Source organism: Tinamus guttatus, unplaced genomic scaffold, assembly GCF_059628265.1.
Source record: "Tinamus guttatus ecotype Peru unplaced genomic scaffold, ASM5962826v1 Tinamus_guttatus_pri_ptg000689l, whole genome shotgun sequence".
NCBI lineage: Eukaryota > Metazoa > Chordata > Aves > Tinamiformes > Tinamidae > Tinamus > Tinamus guttatus.
Window position 1 is genome coordinate 177,154 of NW_028289223.1, and position 24,280 is coordinate 201,433.

At 37.8% G+C, this 24,280-nt stretch overlaps 1 protein-coding gene across 1 annotated transcript; it reads right to left on the bottom strand.

The window, feature by feature from the left end:
* Positions 1-909: 909 nt before the first annotated feature.
* Positions 910-23,716, bottom strand: SUSD2 (sushi domain containing 2). The gene is made up of 15 exons (XM_088536642.1): positions 23,539-23,716; positions 22,715-22,919; positions 21,301-21,452; positions 20,632-20,804; positions 20,237-20,406; positions 18,512-18,713; positions 17,204-17,289; positions 16,327-16,595; positions 13,739-13,882; positions 11,124-11,279; positions 9,997-10,245; positions 8,625-8,897; positions 7,474-7,656; positions 2,527-2,617; positions 910-1,021 (listed from the first exon to the last, which is right to left on the bottom strand). The coding sequence occupies exons 1-15, from the start codon at positions 23,603-23,605 to the stop codon at positions 919-921; spliced, it is 2,523 nt and encodes an 840-aa protein (XP_088392768.1). The 5' UTR covers positions 23,606-23,716; the 3' UTR covers positions 910-918.
* Between the last annotated feature and the right edge of the window lie 564 nt (positions 23,717-24,280).

Here is a 24,280-nt window from a genome sequence, read left to right on the forward strand (position 1 = left end):
GCTGCAGTACATCTTTCTTTGCTGCAAGCAAACTCAATCAGACAAACCCACCACAACCTTGGCACTCAACGCCTGAAGCTTTGCTGCTCAGGACCTCGAGATACAGAAAGCTGGACCCCCCCCAAACACAGCAGGCAACAGGGAGGTGGTGATCCTGGGGAGGGTACTGTGACACCGCTGTCCTGAGCCCCCACGGTGTGACTGTGCAGGTGCATACACACACACAGGAACAGGTACATGCATAGGTGCACACATACCCACGTGCACACGTAGACACAGGTACACACATACACAGAGGTACATGCACAGACACACACACGTAGACATATACCCGCCAATGCACACACTCACACTGGTGCACATATGTGCACATACACACATACATACATGCACACAAAACACACACAGATGTACATGGGTGCAGACACCGAGACACACCTATGCACACACACACATGCATATAACGCATCTGACAGGCTGTGGCTCACTTTGGGGGGCAACCCTGGAAGGAAAGGTATCAGGGTTATCCGCGGGACAGTGACTGTAAATACAGGGACACTTCTCTTGTTCGACTACATGCAAACAGTAAAACTGGTTCTTTATTATAGTGGTATATTATAAAGCCACTGTCTTAATTTCTACAAAGGATTTATAGCTGACCTGTGAGCATTTTTTGTCAACCAGGAAGTTGAATAATGCCAGATTTTTAAAAAAATCCTTTGATATTTACACAATAGGCTGAACATGCCATGATAATTCCATGACATTAGTTAGCATTTATTATGCAATTGAACAGTTATTGTATAGAAAGCAGAAATTAACTGTTAGCATACTACATAAAACCATCACTTGTGTTTGAAAAATCTGTCCTTGGTTGATGTATAAAAAGATGCATGCCGCAGGTAATTTAATCCTCCACTATACTTTTTCTGTATATAATTGAAAACTTCTCTGGAACTTCACTGCTTCTTGTTCTGATGTAGCTGGAACCTCAGAAACAAGCTTCTGGTTGTGTTTGTATCTTGAGAGGAAAAGATAAAAAAAAAGCTAGAGGTAACTGTTAAAATAGTTATGTTACTGTTTAAGGCAGGGTGAGAGGAATACAGGGATAGGTAGACTAGGAACATATATCTTAAAGCACTCATTTCTGTGTAATTTCAGTCCCTGTCTCACACTGTTGAAGAGCCAAGATACTTAAATCACCAAAAGAAGTCACTGAATGGTAAGTAGCACTCTTTCTGAATGAGTAATGTTTCATGAAATTACAGAATACTAAAGACTTGCTGTTATTCCTATGTAATTATCCATTTCTCTGTTCTTCCGGGATGGTCTATGTTACAGAAGCAGAAGGAAAAACTGGAAAAATTTATCTATCTGATTTGAAAATAATGCTAACAAAGGGTCTGGAAAGAAGGCTGCTTTTGGAGGAGAAACTAGAAAGAATAAATTTAAAAAAAAAAGAGCAAGCAGGGAACTCAGTGTGAAATTCAGAATCTTATATTGCCTTTTCATCAGGCAGTAAGACTAATTAAGGCAGTCTAGGCATCAGTAATAGTAGTAGAGCTGTTTCATATCAGTTGGTTACGAGCCTGAATGTGAGAATCATGTGTGTAAAATCTAGTAAATATAGGGAAGTTTCCATTGTCTATGTGTTTTATATGTATCCAAAAAATATTAATTGCTGCAGATGTCTATATTGTATATAGCCTGTTTTTATATACATATATATATACAGGGGAAGAAGCAAAAAATGTTTAATGTGCGTGTTCCTTGTGAAATATAAAAAACAATGCTTAAGTGATTTAAAGGAGAGGGGCAAAATTTAGCACTCTAATAGACACAGAGCACCGACAAAGATGAAACTGTTGGAAAGCCTTTTGAAGTATTTTGTTAATATTGGCTAACAGAATGGAACATAGATAAAATTTATCAATCTTTTAAAACAAATGATTAAAAAACTCACAGTAATTTACTAACCACCAAATATTTTGTAGGGAGTTCTTTTAAATATTAAATAGTTTTTCCAGTGAGTTGTATTTCTGTCAACTTTGGTAGATAGGTTCAAAGAATGTGCAGCAAACTGATACAATCCTTTAAATTCTATTCTCCCCTTTGGCACAAAAGTTATAAGCATTCTCAAGGCAGATCCATGCATGCCTAAAGATGGGAATAGGTTCAAATATGTGTTAAGGTGCCGTGCAATACATTCTTCAGATACCTCCAGTTTAACTATTGGTATTATCAGTACATCTGTTCTTAAATAGAACTCTTCTAGAGAGCTAGGCTTATCCCCTAAAAAAAAAATTATGACCTCAAATCCTGTTCTTTTTCAATCAATTACATGTTTGCTTGTCCTGATAACACACTCCCAACATTACTTCGCAGTGTTCCAGCAGAATACAAACTACTGAGACTTTTTTTAAAATTTGAAAATAGTTGTTTTTCATTGAGAAAAAAATAGTGAAAAGGGCATGACATTTGCTATTTCTTTAGCAGTTTCCTTTTTATTTTCAGTTGAGTTCTTACCTCTCTTTTCTACACAGGAAAACCAGACGTGCCAGGACTGCAAGACCAACAGCTCCAAATACACAGCCAAGCAGAATTACTTGCGTAGCATCTACAAAAGAAGAAAGCAACCACAACAAAACAGTAAGACACTGATATGTTTCTTCATATGAATTAATTTGAATGTAGTCATTTGAGAGTTTTTTTTGTTTTGTATATGTAGCACTTACACTTATATTTTACTACTCTTTGTATTTTAGGAACAAACAGGTAAAGAGCAGAAAATCACATAATTTCTATATTTGAGGGTTAGGACAGCTGTCTGTGACAGTTGTTTTAGAACAAGGATAGGATGGTTAGTTTATATGCAGTTCGTTTCATGAATCTTCAATGTTAATTTAGAACTCTCTACCTGAGCAACTGACAACTGATTTCTCAGTTTGTTTTAAAAATTTATGTTTTCTTCAAGAGATTTCTGATGATTAAATATATGCTTGTCTTAGTATTCTTAAATGAATTATCAAGAACATGAATTTGTTTTGCTGTTCAAATCAAACTTGCTTTACGTTATGTGAAAGGGAATTTCCTAAAAATATTGTGCAAAGAGTAGTCCTTTGTCTCTGAGACACTGTGGTAGCCCAAGATGAACTAGGTCGAAGGCTCTATCTGTGCCCTATCTGTGAACCTGTTAATAGCACTATGTGCATCTATCAGAGAGTATGTAGTTTGGAGATAGATGAGCGGTGGCATATCTGAGCTCTAACAGCTCTATCTTTTGTTCCTGCTTCTCCACTGATTTGTCACGTCTGCAGGAAGGATTGCCCAAGCTACAGCCTAGCACACAGTGATAACAGAGTGATGTAATTTACACTTCTGTTAACTCTCGAATAGGTAACTTGCCTATACTGAAGTTTAAGGAAAAAAGCGTGATAAACAGGCATTAATGCTTCATCCAGTAACTTCTGTACCAGGCTAAATAACTTGTCTTTGATTCAAACACCACCGTGCAGACAGTCTGTCAAGCAACAAGAACCCGCAGTTGGTCTTGGTAGTTTGGTCCAGTGGTGAATTGTCTGTGTTGTGAAAACATTGTATTTCACTATTGTGAAAACTTTGTATTTCACTTCTAATCTCAAGTAATCTGTCTTCATTGTTACATGTTTTGCACTCATTCTCCTGGAAACCATAAATAAATAAAAATTTCAGAGTAAATCCACCTGATATTTCTCATCTGAAATAAAAGGGGGAGTACTAATGATATCTCTGCCAGCTTTCAAAAAAAGAATGGTATTTACACGGAACCTAACTCTGAAAAATTAGACCTTGAAGTGATGAGAGGATGGAAAAGTGATGAAAGGAAAGTGTGCTTAACAATTGGAAATCATTGTCTATCATGAACACATCATATATGTATATTGCTGATATTTTACATTTTTTATTTTACATTTTACTTCTGATTCTCCTTGTTGCTTTTTCTGGAGAGTTTCTTACTCTCCTGCTATGCAATGTTCTGTGAACAGAGGTTGCTGTGGTAGCGGCAAGCCTTGCAGCAGAATGGTAATTAGAAGCATAGCAAAATAATTATTAGCAGAGTATTTCCATGGAAACGTTAAATCAAGGGAAAAAAACTCAAAAGCAAAAAAAAATGCAGGCCTAAAAGTGTAATGTATTTTTGAAAATTCAAATACAAAAATACAGCTTGCAAAAAAGCTGGTGTTTAATTTTATTTTCTTGCTTCTGCTTCCTTTCCTATACAATTTTCAGAATCCTCATACCTTCAGTTAGGTTTTCTAGCTTTTGAAAAACACAAGCTCAACATAAAGTTATGTCAAACATAAAGATCTGGGTGATTTGCAATAAAAAGAGATTGAATTTGATGTGCTGAAAAACTGCATCAAGTGTAGTAATACTGGAAAGAAGCACTCCTGAAGTTCAGAATATTAGAAGCCTGGCCCCTATATTCCTGATGAACATGAAAGAAGTCAGAGTCTAAAAAAAAAAGAAAGGAAAAAACAAAGTGTTTAAATAGTTCATGTTGGAAGTAAAAATATGACCACTAATCATAGTGGCTAGGCCAGTGGTCACCCGTTCAGGTATGCAGAAATTTGGAAGAGCTGTTTATTAATTTTTGCCAGCATTTTTCTCGTATGAAGAGGGCCCTCTGTCACAGACCTTGGTATAATGGATGTTGGTGTAACAGCAGCATTTTGCCATGTGGAAAGGAGAAAAGTGAGGAAAACTGATCTCACTAGCAGCAGGTATATGAAATATTCTCTGTTAATTATGTTGAATTAAAAATCAGGATAAGGCAAACTGTCACTGCATTTCAACTCTGTGCTGGATAGCAGACTAAAATGTATTTAGCAAAAAGCAAGTACTGGATATGAATGTTGTAAAATCACTAGACCATTAAACTCAAGTGAGAGGAACTTCTGTCTGTTTTGCCAGTCTTCTGTGGAGAAACTTGGATCTCTCAGAAAAATAATTTTCTTATATGGAGGCTGATTTCCAGAAGCATATTTTCTGAGGAGGAATAAGGATGTACAGGAGTGCCATTATCAGGACACAGCAGTTAAAAAAATGAGCGAAGAACCTTATATGCAATTTATATTTCATATTGTCTTGATTATGATATCCTGCTGCTATGAGCAGCATTGTTACTTCAACTTCCTGAAAAATATATGATTTTTGTCAACTACAAATGAGCTACAATTCCAAATAGTAAGGAAAGTCTTTGTTAAAATCAAATTAAAATCCTTCATGCCGTCTTCTTTGTCATCTTTCCAGGAAAGTACTGGAAATATTCTTTTTTGTTTGCTTAACCATAAAGCTGTGGCACTTCATCATTCTGAATGCATCTGATTTCTGAGTATCTTCCAATTCTTACCCTTTGATCTTTCAGGGCTGGCTTTTTGCCCCCTTCTCTTGAGTGTAAATGTTAACATCCAGTTTGCTTATTGAGACTGACTGGCTCATATCCAGTATGCATGCGGTTGATGGCAGCAGTGGAAGAATGTTCTAAGTCTTTAGTTTGGCAACATGTTTCACCACTGATCGTTTTCAAGCTCTGGCCTTACTTAGTGAAGATTTTATTCTTCTCAGACTTTTGACAAAAGATCTGTTACTATTATGAACTAAGAAGAATAATAAATTATCTGGTAAAGCTTCTGAATCTCACATTTTCAACAGTTAACTAAGGTACTCCATAAGTATCTTTGGCCTATCATATTAAATAAAAATGTAAGAATGCGTCTAACCTCACATTTTCAAAAATAGCACTACTGCTGAGATTGGCTTCCATGAACACAGATGTTACATATTGATTACTACAACAATAGTTGGGCTAAGATAACACCATTCACTCATCTGTTTAAAAGTAAGCAACATTGTCTATTTGGTGCTTGTTTTGCACAAATGTTCAGAATTATTTTTCATGCTGAAGTCCAGTCTACCACCCAAACTATCTTGTGGTTCATTTTGCCAAAACCACCAACCAAACGTGTGGAACGGTGTGCCAAATAACTAACTAGCAGGCACAGGCCTGCAAGGGCTGATGAAATGTGTCTGCTGGCCAAGAACTCATTGTCGATGTGCTCTGCATTTTCCACATTTTGTTGAGAGGAGCTCAGAGTGGAGGATCTGCTACTGGGGCTTCCTTTCCAAGCAGTTTGAGAATAATTCAGCCAGCACTAGAAGCACTTCCACAGGCCGTGCGGCATTGCCTCGTCCCAATTTTTCGAAACGTCGCCACCTTGTAGGCACTTAGATTAGCTATGGGCTGTGAGTAAAAGAGCTTTACTTTCTACACAGGTTGCCTGTTAGAAAGTATTCTGTGATTTCCTATAAATCATAGAGTCAGTGTAAGTGTTATTAAATACAAAAAATCCAGGATAATTAATAATCTATAGCATTGATACAAGAGAGGTAATAAATTCTTGGGTTTTATAATGATTAGCTGCTATAGAATAATACATTGGATGTTCAAATAGCATGCTACTTCAGAACACAACAAATGCAGTGGTGTTCAGCAAGTGTAGGATTATTAGGAGGAAGGATGGGTAGAAGTAGAGATGCTGTATCTGCTCTCTGCCCTCTGTTATTACAGACTGTTAACGAGTGTGTCTTGAACGATGTATTTTAGAATGTATGGCTTTGTAAGCCATCCTTCAGATGGGTCAGAATGGGTCTGTGCTTGCCCAGTTTCAAAGAATCACAGAACCATAAAATCAGTAAGGTTGGAAAGGACCTTTAGAGATCATCTAGTCCAACTCCCTTGCACACGCAGGGTCACCTAGAGCATGTTATACAGGATTGTGTCCAAGAAGGTTAAAACTAAATTAGGCATGACCGAGCAAAGAATAAGAATAAATGGATGGGGACTGTGCATAATTTATTATTGAAAAATAACTCTGATTATGTGGACAGTTGAGGATTAGATACTTTATGGCTATCTATGTGTATGTATGTATATATAGACATGTCTATTTAGAAAAATGATGAAAGAATATTCAGGTTACAGGAAAAAAGCACACAAAAATAATGCTGTAGATAAGGATAGCTTTTCTGTCCTTTTTGTCTGTGTAATAATTATTAGCAAACTAATTATTAGCTAACTAATTTCCAACTTTTCTACAAATGAGCTTGAAATTTATTTTAAATAATCTATTCAAGAAGCATATCTACTAGTTCCTTTTGGTCAAACCAAGAGAAAGAGATGCATTACGCCCTGAGTATTCTATTTTCTATTGCAGATGACTGGAGTGCTGATAAGTTTAACCTAAAATTAAGTCCTGCAAATTTTAGAGTATAAAGATTAAGTACTACTCTTTTTTGGAGCTCAAGTGTCTCACATTCAATTCTTTTACCTCTGAAGTAAAAGAAGTAGCTTTTCTCAAGAGGCATTACAATACTGCCTTGTTTCTAAGGGTGATTTATGTTGAAATTTTTAACATTTGAAAAGACACAGACCTGTTCTCAGGATGCAGCTGGGTGTTTCCCCGGACCAGGCCCCTGTTGCTTGACAGATTCTTTCCTTTGACCCAGTGAGCTCATAGCCCTGATTGCAGGTGAAATGGACGGCTGAGCCTGACAGATAGTTTGTTCCTTCCTTTCTTCCATTGGCTGGATGATCCAACCAGCCACAAGAGACCACTAATAAAAGAGAAATATTTGGTGAAAGTCTTTTGGACTTGGGTTAGCAAATCCACATTGAGATGATTCAAATAGCATTTTAGCAGCAACTCAGAAAAAGACAAAAATTTTCAGGCTAACTGAAAGAGATTACTATGTTGGCATCCATCTAATTTCTTTCAATGGCTGGTGATTTTGCAGAAAACTGGAACAAGTTACCTTTTTAGACACATTTTCAGATTTGCCTTAGGGAAAATTATTGCAGGGTTCAGACATAAAACTGGATAATATTGTCTTTGTCAGATAAGCTTGTCTTGGAGGTATTCAGGTTAAAAATGATGTTTGAGGGTGTTGTATCTAAATGCCTCGATTACCTGGGTTAAGACATGACTTTAGACACTTTACTTCTGGTGATGTTGACCGATAGAAATCTCATACCCTCAAAGCCTAGCAGATATGTCTTGTTTAGGGTCTCTTTAATATTTCAGATTTCCTGAATCCTGAAATTCCTGTTGTCTGAAAGCGCTAAGATCTTGGTCCTTTGTGGATCAGTCACTCTATATATAAAGGTAAACCGGGAACCCAGAAGGTAAATTGCTAAGTCACCCCTAGCAATAAGAGCTACCATCTCATTATACATGGACAAGGGAACTGTAGGCAAGATGAAGAGAATCTGTAGCACACTTTGGAATTATCTGATTTTAGTTCATTTTGCTTGTTTTTTGTTTCTGAGGAGAGCAGATGAAAGCCCAGAAAATAAAGCTGAGGTTTCTACTCATGCCAATGCAGTAAGAGTTCAGATGACACAAAGAAATGTATTCTGTGTTTGTAATCACTGCAGAGTTTTCCTGGTACAATGATGATTCCTCCCACTAAAAGTGTTTACCAGCACAGGCAATAATAGGTGATGAAAACTTCTGTTAATAGTCTCAACTACTCAGATTCCTGTAGAACTGTAGTGGTGGCTGTTTTGTTTAATGTCGTCTCACCTGACTTAAGATTTTCTACTAGCCACTTGTGATTCTGATGAGACAGTTTTGTTGAATTTCCTACTTGAAGACTTCTGGTTGTCAGGACGTCGAATCTGCAGAATGGATCAGAGTCACAGAGCAAAACCATGTCTTTCATCAAGGGATCAGCAGGGTCTTCATAAGGAAAGAACACTGGCAGAAAAGAGGAGTTGTGCTTTTCCCCAAAAAAGAAATTGTTCAATAAGAACTCTGTGTCATAAGTAAAAAGGGAAGTTCCATTTTCAACAGCCCCTTGAGAGAAAAAGAGAGATTCATGTGTAACTTTGTACAATTATCTATACCCATTCTGATCATAATTCAGTTGCTTATTTATGTAAATATAGCTAGAGTTGGAAAAGAGCTGTGAAGTCCTACTTAGTACATCTTCACAGAATTCAAGATTTTTTTTTCTTTTCACTAGTGCCATCTTTTTACTAGTACCATACCAAGCATTAATGTGAGTGTTTGGCTAACCTAGTGTTTGATCGGTTACTTAAAATTAGATCCAAATAATTACACAGCTATGATTTTACATTAAGATGGCTTTTAAGGCCTGCTGCCAAAATGGTGATTAAAAATTACCTCAGACAGAACTAACTAAACCAAAAGGTGCAAGCAACATAAATCTAGATCCTACTTGTCCATAATTTGTCATTTCTGGTGTAGTCTCTCTCTTTGCTTTTGCTATGCTACACAGGAAACTTGCTGAAGTAGTAGCAGTGAGACTTTTCAGTATGATCTGAAACTCTGTGTATGAGTGTGCTTGATACAGTGAGTGGTTGATGGAGTGTATTTTGCAACATATTTCTGGCTCATCTGCTTACCTTATGTTAGGAAGAATGCAGACAATTTAACTCTGCAGGCTAGATGTAGTAGCCTACTCATTTTCATTAAATTAAAGCAGCCACTCTTTTACCTTTTTTGAGAGAGACAATTACTAAATTGTGACTTAATAGGTGATTATTAAAATTAACAGCATGGTACTTAATGGAAACCTTCCTAATATCCTTGGAAAAGATAGCTGACCCTGGGGACAGCTGTACTTTTTTGACACTTGTTATGAACCTGCATCCAGCTGGTCACAGTAGGTGGAATCCTGAAAGCGTGAGATGTCAAATATGGATATTAACTGTTGATGAGGCAAAGAGCAGGAAACTACCTCTTGACTCTATCGTCATCCATTTTGGTTAGATATTTAATCCACTTTTATAAAGAAGGTCACACTTCTCTTACTCCCTTTTCTCCTCCCCATACACAGTACTTAGCATAGATGTAATTTTCTATTCCATAAATCCTAAACAGTTTTGAATTTGAAAATAAAATGAAATTACAGGTCAGACGAAATGCTTACAGTCAGCTCCAAACTCAAACAACTGCTGAGGATTAGCATGAACAGATATGGTTGTTTTGTTCTTGAAGGTATATTCATCCTCTGTATTACCATTCATTACCCCAAAGAGACCCTGTGTGTGATTCATAAATTTTTCTGGGAGCAGAACTGTCAGTGTTAGAAATCCTCCACTTCCTCTTATTTCCACTCCAGCCCCAGAAGAAAACATCACTGTGATGGTTTGATCAACTGCAGAATGAAGAAAAAGACCTGTAACATTGAGATGGAGAGGAGAAAATAGATGATCAACAGTTTGCTGTGTCACCTGTTTTAACCATTTTTCCTTAAAGCATTTCCTCCCTTCCTTTCTGGGCTACATTCTGAGAAGCTTTTAAAGGGAGGCTGCACCTTCACACCATCAGTTTTGGGATGAGAAGAGAATACTGGAAAATCTGGTAGTAGACCATCTCTTCCTGGGCACAGCGTAGAAACTTTCAGTTACAACTAGGTTTTTTAAGGTAGTAATGATGAGAAACAGGAAAGTCACAGGATATGATATGCTCACCTGGACCTTGACTCCTCACTATACCTCTCCATAGTCACAGTGTTATTCTTGACGACATGCTTGATCTATGGCTGGGGAGATTTGAAGGGGATTACTACCCTGTAACTCTCGTGGCCATACTCCTGTCCACAGTGTAGCAATCAAGAGTAAAAATGGTATAGCTATAATAAATTTCAAAGGCCAGAGGAATCCATGCACCAGGGCTACCAAGGCAGATTTGGTACACAGGCATTCTCACTCCTACTCTGTCCTCAGTTTGATTTCTTTCACTGAGGCCTATGCCAACTGTGCAGTTTCACTAATTATGCCTTGACTTAGTGTCTCCATTCATCAACTAGAAGCAACTACACTCAAGAAAGTCAAGTTAAAGAATAAAATAACATTAGTTGGGGTATTGCTAGTCCTTTGTTTCATTCATCACATAATTTTCAGTGACCTGCAGTCTGTTTTCCAGAAGTACAATAAAAAGAGAGTTGAAACATATAAATCTAGGGATATTACATAGACTACACGGGAACACAAGGCATGCCTGGAACAAAAGCACAGTAATTAATAGCTTTCAAGGCTGATATTTGTATCTGACCTTTTAAGTCCATCCAACTTTGCTCGGAGAAATTGACCACCATTTGGTTCAACAGGACCTCCATATTCAAATCCTCTGAGTAGCGTACCTCAATCACATCAGAATTGTTCTCCTGCATAGCCACTGCAGACAAGCCTGTCACCTGAGCTTCTGATCCTTCCAAAGAAAAAACCCACCCCCACAAGATATCAGGAATCATGTAAAGTAAATATGGAAAGTAATAATCATACAAGGAAAAAAATAGATAATTGCTTAAAAAAATAAATATGATTATTTGTATTTGAGGGAATTGTTAAGGATGTAAATCACATATAAACCCACAATTTAATTCTCCTAACAATATAATGTATGGAAAGGGGAATGTTAAATAGAATGTCGGGAAATACTAAATTCTTAAACCGAATGGCAGTGGCAGAAGTATGTTAGAAGAATGGTTTATCTTCTATGTTCATGGCCTAGTAAAACCCATGATCTCACATAAAGCATGCCAAATAGAGGAAACTGAGGGAACAAACGTATATAATACGGTGCCAAACGTATATAATATGGTGCCAATACGGTGCCAAACGTATAATACGGTGCCAATACGGTAAACTCGAGACTGGATTGCTTATTGACTACTATCACTTCTCCCACAGATACAGCAAAATGTATCGAGAGCTTAGTATTTCCCTGATAATCTCTACCCCATTCAGTGTGATATTCAATATCTACTATTCAATTCATGTCTACTTGGATACTATTAGATTACTTTTAATCTATCCTAACAATTTTACCAGAAATGACAAATTATTAAATGGCATCCCAGATGCCAGTTAGAATATTCTTTCTTGAAAACAGGCTGTTCTTTTATGCTCCATGAGCACTAGATATGGGAAAAGCGTAAATTAAAGTATCTGATACAAGTCTTTTCATGTTGTAATGAATTAATTTCAGGTTGTAATGTAAACCTTTCTCCCCCCACTTTTAAGTGTGGTTATATGATCGACTCCATCTTACAGGTTGGTTTGCAATTGGCCCAATAAAATGATGAAAGCCTGTACCTACAGGTGCCTGTAGGTTTTGTGCCCAAGGCTTTGTTCTACAAATAAGACAAAAAGTAAAAACAAACAAACAAAACAAAATAAAACAAGCGGGACAATCAGGCTCAATTGAACAAAGGCAATTCCCTCAGCCATCTTCATGTCAGACATTCAGCATTTTTCTACTAGTTTGGTGTATTCAGAGAGAATTTTTCCTCATTCAGAAAATCCTTAGAGATGGGGATGAGGGCAGAGAGAGATGACAGATGTTTTCATGAGTTCTCAAAGGCAACATATATTCTTAAACTTTCATTATTCAAACCCAACAAAACTAACAAATTATCTTTCATCGGAAAGTTTTTTTTTTCCTTCAGCATCCTGACTGCCTTTTGATTAACTTAAAAATGCTGATCTTTCACAACTGGCCAACCTTCCTGAAAAAGAGACATTCTTTTTTTCAAAGAAATCTTTGTCATTTTCAGTAATAAAAAGGACACTAAAAGGACAAAGAACTGCTCTTTTCAGTAATAAAATTCAGTAATAAAAAGGACAAAGGACTGCCCTTTCCATTTTTGCAAAATAATGCTTTTTGCAACTAAAACTCAGGGAAAAAAAATCTATTTTCTTATTCCTCCTTTTTTTGCTGTTACATACTTCTGAAGGCACTTCTGGACTTTGGTATCCAAAGGCTTATCTTTCTTCCCATGCATATATATCAGCTGGCCTGAAAAGAGATGTCTGGCCCTGTAGCTTTTAATTTGATCTTCAGTATTTCTCACATGTTCTCTTTCATCCAGATCACACAGGAATTATCCATATCTTGCTGCCTCTTTTTACATTATGCAACATAAAAGACATTCTATTAATATCTAACTTCTGCTAAATGTCAGTAACCACTCTCTATCAAACTATTACTTATTATTTAATTCCAGAATTATTTATACTGTCTCACATGTGATTCTTTCAGCTCATCTTTGATGGATTTCCCCAAGCTACGCAGGAGTCCTGTAATTACACAAGAACAATCTTGTAAAGATTGAAATTTGTTCTTAACTAGTACTTTGTATTCCTGACTTCATTTCAGATTCTGCAATTTATCCGGGGCTCGTCTGTTTACTGTGGTAAATCTCCTTTTGGAGATTTGCAAGGTTTGAATTATAATCAGTTCTCTTGACTACTCTTTTTCTGGGTTCTTATTTTCTCTCTTGAGTCAATAAATACAGAGTTAAACAGATAACACTAGCCCTACTCTACACACCTATAAGCAAATCTGTGCTTCACAAGTATGTTTTTAAACATGATGCAAGCAACTCCACACATTTTTGGCCAGTTATCTTACAGTGCATATCTACTGACTACACAGAAAGGAGAAATGCATATCGTAAATATAAAGTCATGTTGTCATTGATAAGAATTTCATTCTGAGATGTTCTTTCTGGGAATGGAAGAAGGACTGTGTTAAAGCCCAGAGAGAGAGCAGCATAGCTTGGTAACTGGGTAAGGAGGGAAAAAAAGGAAAAGATAGGAGGAATTCCATAAAGCAGACTCATATGCTATTATCTGTTAGTACCACTTCCTCTCTTACCAACTTACCATTGGGAAAGTGTGCCTGCTGGGTCCTTCCTTGCACTCTTAGGAATGTCAGATCAGACTGTACAAATGTGTATTCCCCATGGCCTTTGAAGGTGAAGTTCAGACCATCAAATGTGATAAAGTGTGGGTCACCAAAAGCAGATGCTGTTTTAAATAGTGGAAAGAGAAATTGTAATGGAAAAAAGCAACTCGTTATACTTCCTAGGTTCACCAGAAAACAAGGAAACAAAAAAACAAAAGAACAACAAAAATCAAACACCTCTGTCATGATCCAAAGAACAGCACTTAGAGAAAGAAAAAAATGCAATTGGGACAAGGAGGAGGCTGACCTGTGGTAAATGTGATGCGTACAAGCTTGACAACATATCTTGCATAAGTGACTATGAGAACAGTTCAAAATGTCATTCCAGTTACTCTTTTCATCTATCAACATTTAGGACAAGTTTCTAAGGCCGTCACGTGTAGCAGTGCAGGTAGGCAGTCTATTGGAGTCCTCACCCGCAGGCTAGATGCCTGATTCCCATGAAATGCATGGGAAGAGATGGGTTTGGAGGCAGGACTGTTCCAAAAGCAGCTCACCAGGGAGCTTTCGAAGGTTGGAAGGAGTCAGAGAAGGAGGATGGGGGAGGGACAGAGAGACTCGACAGAACAGAGAGAGGCCAGTAATCCTCATCTCTGAAACTTCTCCAAATTCAGCAGATATCTTTGATTTTCCCAGATTGAATAACAAGAAGAAAGAAGGTCCTTCTTCTGCAGCTCCCAACTGAAAAAAAAAAAAAACTGCTGAAATTGTGCCATCTTACCTGGAATATGAACCACAACATGCTTAAATCCATAGGACATGTGAACCCCTAGCCGATTAGTTGTTAAGTATTGGAAATGATTGCCTTTCTCAATCTTGCCTGAGGGAGAGCCCCCTCCATGAATGATATTCATTAGACCAGGGGAAAGAAGATCATTTTTCCCCACAATAGTTGGTGCATTCACTTGGGATTTGCAGGCTAAAATGCAAGTCCCCATTATAATTAATTACATCAAACACTTCTGATATAAATCCCAGTAATGAAAGCTTGCCCCTGAGCGGTAGGTCCAAGATGTTTTTTCACACCAGGCAAAGAAGATATTTAAGCCAATATTTCATGTTCCAGGAGAGCTCTCTAAGTACTGAGGTAGATCACTTTTTTTAAGGTGTTTTTCTACTGTGTCTATTTTAGACACAGTCTGAGAAGTTTTTAGAATTAAGATCTTTGTAGAAGGACTGGTAGAGTTAGAGGGTTATTTTCTTAGAGGTTTAGGCTTGCACAAGATTAATGGATATTCTGGCTGTGTAGTCACATAGGCAGTTTGGTGTATACTTTCCAGAAGAAATCCAAGCATCTTTGGGGCTTTGTGAAAATTGTACGATGGATTTTGTCATGTTGAATGATGGATGTAATAGCCTAATTACTTCTGAGAATATTGTGAAACTACATGCTTCACACTCCTCATCAACTTTTGCTTAAATCTTTACATGAGAGGCACATTTTAGCCTTTCTTTCATGTAGAGGAGCTGTCAGAGCCCTGAGTACACTAATAGCCCTTAATCGACTGGCCTCATCTGGGTCCTGTAACTACACGCTCATCCCACAGGCCTGGGGGTCTGTCTAAGCTCAGATCTGGGCCTTCAATGTCTGTCTGAGCTATGTCACAGGTGTACCAGCCTTGCTGTGACACTCGGCTCTCTGCTCCCCAGCCCCTAGGGAGGAGCTGATGCTTGCTGTTTCCTGACAGGGACTTTCACCGGAGGAATCAGCAAAGACATGATTATTCACTATTGCTAGTCTTGGGAGAGTCTCAACGGAGCTATGAAAAAACAACAACAACAAAAAAAAAAGCTGTTAAAATGGGGGACATAAAGGAGGAAAAGAAAAAAAAAAGAAACAAACAAAGATCAGTTCACCTTTAAAGGAAAGGCAAGTGAGGGCAGCAAAGCTAATGCACCAATCCTGGCTTGTGGCATGTCATCTCATGTCATGCTAGATCTCTTAGGGCCCTCTCCATTTTTTTCCTTTCTGCCTGAAATCAACTACTGCTTCCCTTCTGTTTCCTTCTTTAAGGAAGGACACAATCCTGTTAGAGGTACCTGCACCTTACCAGTTCAGTTCTTACCGGAATAGAAGTATGGCAAGACCCAAAGACTGCTTCCTAAAAGCAAGCAGAAGGAGCAGTAGAGGCACTAGCAAATGGTAAGGCTTCTATATTTGACGAATAGCATTTCTTGGCATGACAGCTTTTTCTAGCTATTGCCAAACTGTCATTAAACATCTCTAACTTCTTTCTGAGAAAGTGCACGCAGACAAGAAGAAATCATGGAGATTACTAAACTTCAGCTATTTAACTTTCAGAGGTTAAGGAGATAATAGTTGAAAATCTTGTAGGAGAGTCAAAAAATATACAGTTTCTACCGCTGAGAGGTCAGCTGAAGCCTTCCATGGGAATTTTCCAGCAGACATTGTATCCTCCGCATTGTCAGTTGAAAATACGCATCACACTAAAAGCAAGCCTGAATAAAATAGCTGTACTCCCCAATAGAATTCTGAAGCACTTACCAGCTCGAGGTGGGCGGTACTTCCTACAGTCACTGGAGGGCCGATGTTTCATGTAGAACTGACAATTATCAGACCATAGGCAGCAGTAATAGAAGCTGATGACATCATAAAGCCAGTGGGAAAATCCAGGTATTCGGGGAGGTTTCATGAAAGGTGGTGAGCCCCAGTCATGTCCTCGGTCAGGTGTGCTGCCTCCTGTGGAGTCTTGCGTGAGGATTTGGGTCCCTGTAGCATCATAGCAACACTGCTGCCCTGCAGCATACTGGGGACTGATTGAGAAATACAGTGTCACTGTTCATCTCTGTGAAGTCCATTTGTCTTTGGAGTTTGCCTATTCTTTTTTTTTTTTTTAATGGACATAATTAAATATTTTAGTTAGCAAACTTTATATGATGGCTGGAAATCACACTTCTCAGATTTCTTTCCATTCTTGTAAAATAGGCTATGAGGGAGTAGAAGGGAGGAGGCTATAACCAAGGCAGTAAGGAAATTCTGTAGGCCTTATAACTACAGAAACATTGCACTGTTTAACCCTATTCTAATAGGATGAATGCAAAGACTAACCTGTTGAACTAAAGCATGCCGATAAAAGAAAGACTTAGTTAGGTATAATCAAATCTCTTTTAGGCATTAGTGCTTCTTTAAGTATACTGAGATTTAGCATGGCGCAATTAATTGTTTCTAAAGCCTTAACATCATCCCAGCAATGAGGGCTAATAAGAGCATAAATGGGAAATAGTGGTTGCCTGAGAATTGAGGGTCCAGGGACCTTTGTGACTTCTCTAGTAATGCTATCATCTCAAGTGGAACAAATCATTAAAATAAAATAAAATAAAATAAAATAAAATAAAATAAAATAAAATAAAAATCTCTTTACCTGGCTTGAATGGCCCTCACACAATGCACAGCCCCAGGGTGGTAAGTACACACACTCCCCTTTTCAATGTCACAGCCATAATCAGTCTGAAAAAGATCAATGATCACACTCAATAGAGTTCTCACTTTGCCTGTTTTGTTTTGTTTTAATGTCCTCTTTCCTCTCCTTTGTCTCTGAGACATGTGGATAGTCTAAATGACTTGGATGTATGTCTGATGTTTGCTTCATATCTTGACATGCATGCTGTCAGCATGACTTTTCCATCAGATTGCTTTGGAAGAGCATCTAAAATAACAAGAGTGAAAAATTCAGCCGTTGTCCTTTTTACTGTATAGTCGTGTAGAATGATATAGGAAAAATAGTGAATTTAATACTGAAGTGATTGGAATAAGAAGAGACATATCAGTGTGTTATGGAGTATTACAGCACACTTTGAAGACTAGATGAGATAAACGGGGAATTCAACTGTAAGCATAACAAAGATCATGTCAGATAAAGCTTATACTTCGATCCCATTAGACGGAAGAGATAGATTTAATCTGTTCTCCTTATGTGTTTTTGTGTGTATGATTTAAAATGTACATCATGTTTGAAGCTTCATAAACAGGAAAGGATTGTAACAAGATATATCTAATATGTTTATTTTCAAAATGCATGAATACACTGCCATCATTTGGTATCACAAATAGGATATAAATTTACACTATCTGGTCCTCAAGTCCCTGTTGTAAGTCTGAAAGTGTAAAATTAATGGCAATTGGTTTATTTGTGTGTATAAGTTCCTTTTTAACAGCCAAGCATAGACAGCAGAAGGAAGCAAGAGATCAGAAATATGAGTGGACCATGGACTTAAACTCCAGAAAAAAGAGACAGAAGTACTTGGGGCAAATTATGGTTTAGCAGGCACAAAGCCTGCTTCTTTTGTTATGGAAATATGCCACGATATTGCCTATGGACATAGACTGTCAACTCGTAGGGCATTGAAGAAATCATCTCTTCTTCCAGCTCCACAGAGCTCATTGTGCTCTCCCTGAGTGTTTTTCAGTCATCTGTTGAATCACCATCTTAATTTGCTATTTGAAGATGGTTGCAGCTGGATGGCCTATGTGCACATTTTTATTCCTACTGCCCAAATAAGCTGTATTTGCCTCTGCCATTTAACATGCTATTTGTGCAATTTTAAATATAATTGTATTTCCATATATTAAATTTTAGAGGGAAGAGGGGTATGTGGGGAGTGGGAAGTACAGCAGTCGCTAAACTCTTACTTGGAACCATAATAAACCAGTGTTCTATTTACTGACTTACATGGAACCTGCCAGTGTCTGCCCTTGCCTGTGCCAAGGTGCAAGGGCAATCTATAATTTCTTCAAGGAAGTTTGGAAGCTTCTCCTCCTTTCTGTCCCATTCTAGGCATTTAGCAGTTGCCCATGCACTTGGGTCATTTCTAAAGTCTTCCCCAAGATGCCAGGCCAGCGCATGCTCTGAGCTCCAGACTGATGGAACATTGCTAGGGAGGGGAGGAGAAGAAGATAAAGGGGAAAAAAGCAAGACAAAAAGTTTATCAGATGGCTGAGGAAGCATTATTTTAGAGTAATTCTGGGTATTTATTGCTAACTATAAGGAATCTTACAATCTGAAATCTTTCTTTGACTACAAAGGTCACTTTTTTCTGCAAAAAGTTACTGCACTCTGAAATTTTTCTAATTTAAAAGGTGTCATGATACATGTAGTAGGTATGGAATAATCAGAAATCCATTTTAGAATTTGTGCTTCTGGCCTACACTGATCTTTTCAAAGACAGCTTTTCTTTTCATACCTCTCCATATCATGGATTCATTTAGGCCAGAACAAATAAAACCTGTGACCAAGTAATATCAACCTGAATGGCAGTAAATGGCAAGAAGCCACAGTTCCAAGACCACTGTTTTCTATCCATGAAAAATATCGTACATAAAAAGAAAAATTTCAAGTGTAGTAAAAAATGCTTCAGAAAGAGTAATGTTCATCCTGCTATGTTTAGCATCTCCAAACTGATAAGATAAATAGGTCTGATAGATTAGCAATATGATCAAACACTGAAAACTCTTCCATCTATACCAGGAACTGTAGACATTCCAAAAAATCATGAAAACAAATTCCCCCAAACTTAGTATGTATGGAGCACTAAGAGTTAAACCACCAAAAATAATGCAAAATTACATAATGAATCAAAAGAAGCAGGTATAAAATTTGTAAGCCTGAAAATACTTCCATACAAAACCAAAGAAAGCAAAATGCAAAGGAGGACCTGTGGTTACCAGAAAGAAAAATTCTGCAACATAGACCTGCAACAAAATAAATTAGCATGTCCTAATTTCCTGAGAGAAAAGCAAAATATATCACATTAAGTAGTCAAATCACTATCTCAGAGGACTGAACAGTGCAAGTGAAACTGATGTGGCACAATAGAAATAAAGGAGGCTTGTCAAGTTTTACCTACGAACATTGACAAGGAAGGAAGAAGTCTAAGCTGCAACAGACCTTTTTGAACATACAGTTTTAATTGGCTATGTTCGCAGGAATGATCATGATGCTATTTCAAAAACAACAACAAGCAGACTGTTACAGAAATGCATATACAAGCTAAATTTTCCAGTAACGCAAAGAAAATAAATCATTGCTCTTAATAAAAAATATTTTCAGAAACAGGTGACACTAAGCCTGAGAGAGATTACTCTTACTAGAAAGAAGAAACTCAAGAAAACATGCCTAGAGCAGCCAATGCACTCTGGTATCCCATTAGATATCTTTGACACTATGTTTACAACTGTTTTTTACGTTGCGCTAATTCATGTAGATAGTTGCATGTTTTTCTTTAAATATGGTCCATGCTCAAAATGTAAGTGGCATAGATTTGAAAAGCATATGCTATTTTCTTTCTTAACAAAATAGAGCTTGAGACATGGTTTAAAACATCAAAGGAGATGGCAGTTTTAATATAAGAAGCAATAATAAGGTATCCGTGATACATGAATGTCAAGAAGTACTTGCCTCTGCCCATCAGAATAGTTGCTGGGTGTAATTCTCAAAATTCCGAAGTCCACAGTACTGTAATTTCCTTTAGCAGGTACAGGTGTGAAGGAAAATGTCCCAGTATTTGGTGCTTCTCTTGCCAAAGTATAGAGATATTTCCATATGGCTAGCCAGCTGTCTGAGTAGGCCTCACCTGCCACAAAGAGGAAGAAAATGCTTTTGGATGCTGGAAGTTACCTACATTATGCCAATTGCCTGCCTCCACCCATATGGGAATGAGAGGAAAAATGATAGTCACGAGCTGTTTATATCTACATATCTTTTCCTTGAGCTTCAATGAAAATGCACAGACCTCTGCACAAAAGTTACACAAGATGTTGATTGCTTATGCACAGATATAGGTAAAATGTCACTTTACCTATTTCTTCATATCCCCAGACTTCTATATTGATATGGGTTGCTGGAAGCACCTGGTGTTTCCAGGTGAGGGATATGTTTCCTTCAGTGTTGGCGGTGCCATAATATTGCCATTTTGTTGCATTTACCAGCACAGATTTTTCTCCATCTGAAACTTTGCTGTGATGTACTGTGTTACAAAACAGAAGAGAAGAATTAACGACATTTTTACTTTGCATGGCTCTAAAAAGTTGCCACGATAGCACAAGATTTAGTAGTATTTCCCCTGTGTGTTTTTCCTAATAGGTTGCATGATGTAACAACAGTAAAATGAAGCTGAGAGAATGCAGAACCTTGCATAATGTGCCTACTCCTTAGATTTCAACTTGAGGATGCAGCTATTTGCTGATAGAAGCAGCTATTAAAATGGCACTTTTTCAGGCAATGTTACTTTTGACCAGGATCTTTTATGACTTAATGCTATTCGTGCTAAGTAGCTGCAGAACTAGGTTGTCATGAAAACTCATCTCTCAAAACAAAAATAACCATGAGAGGAGCAAGAATGACTTTTCTGAGGTCAAAGAGCCCTTCTAGGAATAAGAGAAGTGATTAAAAGCAAATGTTTACATAGTGTGTCCGTAGAGCAAGTACACAAAGGCAAGAGGGATACTGTAAATTTAATTAACCTGATAACCACGTTCCAGAGTATGGAAATGTCAGCCCATCATCTGCAGAAACTTCAAATGGGACAAAACCAGTCTCGTACAGCAATGGTGAGATGCAATGGCCTTTTCCATCCTTAGCAACATAGCCATTGGTTTCAATTTTCTGCTTGAACCTGTTAACATCGAAAACATTTTTCAGTGTGCTACTGAAAGAAAAAACATTCTGTACAGCAGTGTGGATTCTGCTGCACACTGAACAAATACACAGTGAGCTATAAATGTCAGATTTGCTATTTAATTACTGGGGGAAGGGAATGTGACAAATTAGTAACAAACAACAAAAGAGAGAGCAGTAAGACAAAAATGATGGTAGTGTTATAGGTTTGCAGCATGCTTAACCATTACAGTGATACGCAGGTATCATAGGTAGATTTGTTTTTTTGTTGTTTGGTTGTTTTTTTTTTTCTAGTAAAATCTATTCATGCAGTGAAGGTCATTTAACAACCAAAGATTGACTGAGAACTCATTACTTCTAATTTAACCATCTGCTTGCAGTTAGGATTCTTGTCCAGATTTCTAAATAATGTTGTAAAGAATAATCCTACCTACATGAATGGATGTATGGTGACTATATTGCTATTCTGTGTGCTGTAGGAAGTTTGAGGCCTGTTTGAGGAAGTTTGTTTTGACTATGATAAACCAACTGTGCGGGTAATTCACAGTACAAAGACGGTTATATTTTACAGAATCAATTAGTGTTATTTTCCAAAAGTTCATGGTAAGAACATCAGTTTTTCTGATGTAGGACTAGAATAATTTAAAGTGCCGCTATCCAGATAGTAAAGATTCAAAAGTCTTACTTAGAGCCCTTGGCAGAGAAAAGGTCAGGACGTTGGCACCAGAAAAAAAAATGCAGTATACCTTACATATCATGTGCATAATGTTTATGGAACGACACATACTTAGGATCTAAGAGTTTGTCTTACAGCCAAAAATAAAGTGTCTTTCCTGGATTCTGGATTTTTTTTCTCTTTGCTGGAGGTCTGTTTGAGAAATTAGTATTTCTTTTTCAAGAAATGACATGCTAAAAAAATATTAACTCCAAAAAAGTCCTGAAATAAATCCCTTTTAGAAGAGTCACAGTTGTTACCACAATAGTGGTGTTAAGGGAAGGACTAACAGACAAATAAATGTATCATAGAATGACTCAAACCAAAATAAATGTTCCTGTGTAGCAATGCATAAAAGGCGTATTCTTGAGGTTGAGGATTAGCAGAGTCTTTGCATATCTGAAGAGTTAGAAGAATTCTGACAACTTTATAAGTACACTTTCATTCCTGCACAGACAAACCTTGTTTTGTGGTGATTATGTACTACTGGAAATTCTCAGTGAGATTGCCTCTGTTTGACCCAGGAATATTAAAACATGGCCCACCTGCATTTCAGCCTAGAAGAGGTATTAAAAGCTGTATTTTCAATCTCAAAGTCTTTGCCTCCCATCAAGGATCCTGAGTGTGGAGAAATATGAAGGCAAAATTCTTTATAATCGGGACAGCAAGTCCTCAGGGATTGGCATGTCTCCTGGCAAGAACAGGTACTGAGTAGCTCTCCACATCGATGTGAGCAAGAATCTGGAGTTCCTTGTTTTTTAAAAAAAAAAAAGTAAGGGAAGAAAACATCTTAGGAATATTACTAAGATCCTCTAGGTGGTTTCTATAACAGAAAAAAAAAAAAAGTCTGAAAAACTACTGTAAATAAGTGAAGTATAATGTTTATGTTAGATGGACACCGGAAGATTGGGATTCTTGGTGGAGTGTGGAGAGCAGGAAAGGGAAGAACTAGTAAAATATTCCTCTCTGCTGGCTTAGCTCCTTCATGCTGGGATAATTTAGGGGTGTGGGGCAGGAAGAAACAGGAGTGGTAGTGGATCAAAAATAAAGGCCAGTCTTTCTGTGATGGAGTTTGTAATGCCTGTTCAACACGGGGAGCTAAAGAGTTGGTCTAAGTCCTTACAGTTGCTATGTTCTACAAATTGTATCTTTACTCACAAAAGAGATCCACTTTGCTACTGGAAGTGGACAGGAGGAAGGGGGTGAAAATTACAAGGCATGGATAAAATCTTTGCTTTAGTTTATACAAACATTATGGATAAAAGCTTTTCTTGTACAAATGATGTTGTTTACTGAAGTGTGCATTCTGATGTTCAGAAGTGGAAAAGGGTTGTAGTTTAAAGCAGAAAAGTTATTGAAAGCCACTCACCTGCATTCCAAAGGGCAGCAAGGCAGATGGGAATGAAGAAATAGAAACCAATGCCTAGGAATTTCATGACTTGTCCAGAAGATCCAGGACGAATGCTTGTAATTGACTTTGTGCCTGATACGGAAGAGCCTTTTATAGAAACACGTGCCCAGAAATGATTAAGATTCTCACTGTTCAAAGGTTTGTGGTAAGTTACTGAGGCAAAACAAACCGAAGGAGAGGCTCTTTTTCAGTACTACTGCTATATATCACTTTACTAAGCTTTTTTTTTTTTTCTGAAAAGGAAGGAAGGATGTTGTTTTTACAAGCATTTCTGCTCCAAAGTTCAGGACCTTGGTGTCAGTGGTTTAATTTGGAGAGAATGACAATGACAATAGATAAGAGGAGCCATAAAGAATAGATGCTGACAGTACAGTTTTGTTGAGGAGATACCTAGACGTTGAAAAAGCACATTTACTGCATTAAGTGTGCCAAGAGAGGGCTGTAAATGAGAGGTAAAAACATTCTTAAAAAGCTATAATTGGAAATGGCAGTACGTGCAGGACGGCTGCTGTCACGGCGGCCCTGTCTCGTCCGAAAGGAGGTATGATGCACGTAAGCGATGCACGCGCACTGCTGCCCGCCGCTCCCCGCTGCCCTTGGCCGCGGACGCGGCAGTGCTGACCCCACGCGGGGCTCAGGCCCCGGGCCCGGCTGCACCTGCGCCCCACTCTCAGGGGACAGCCAGAGCTGGGTAAGGTCA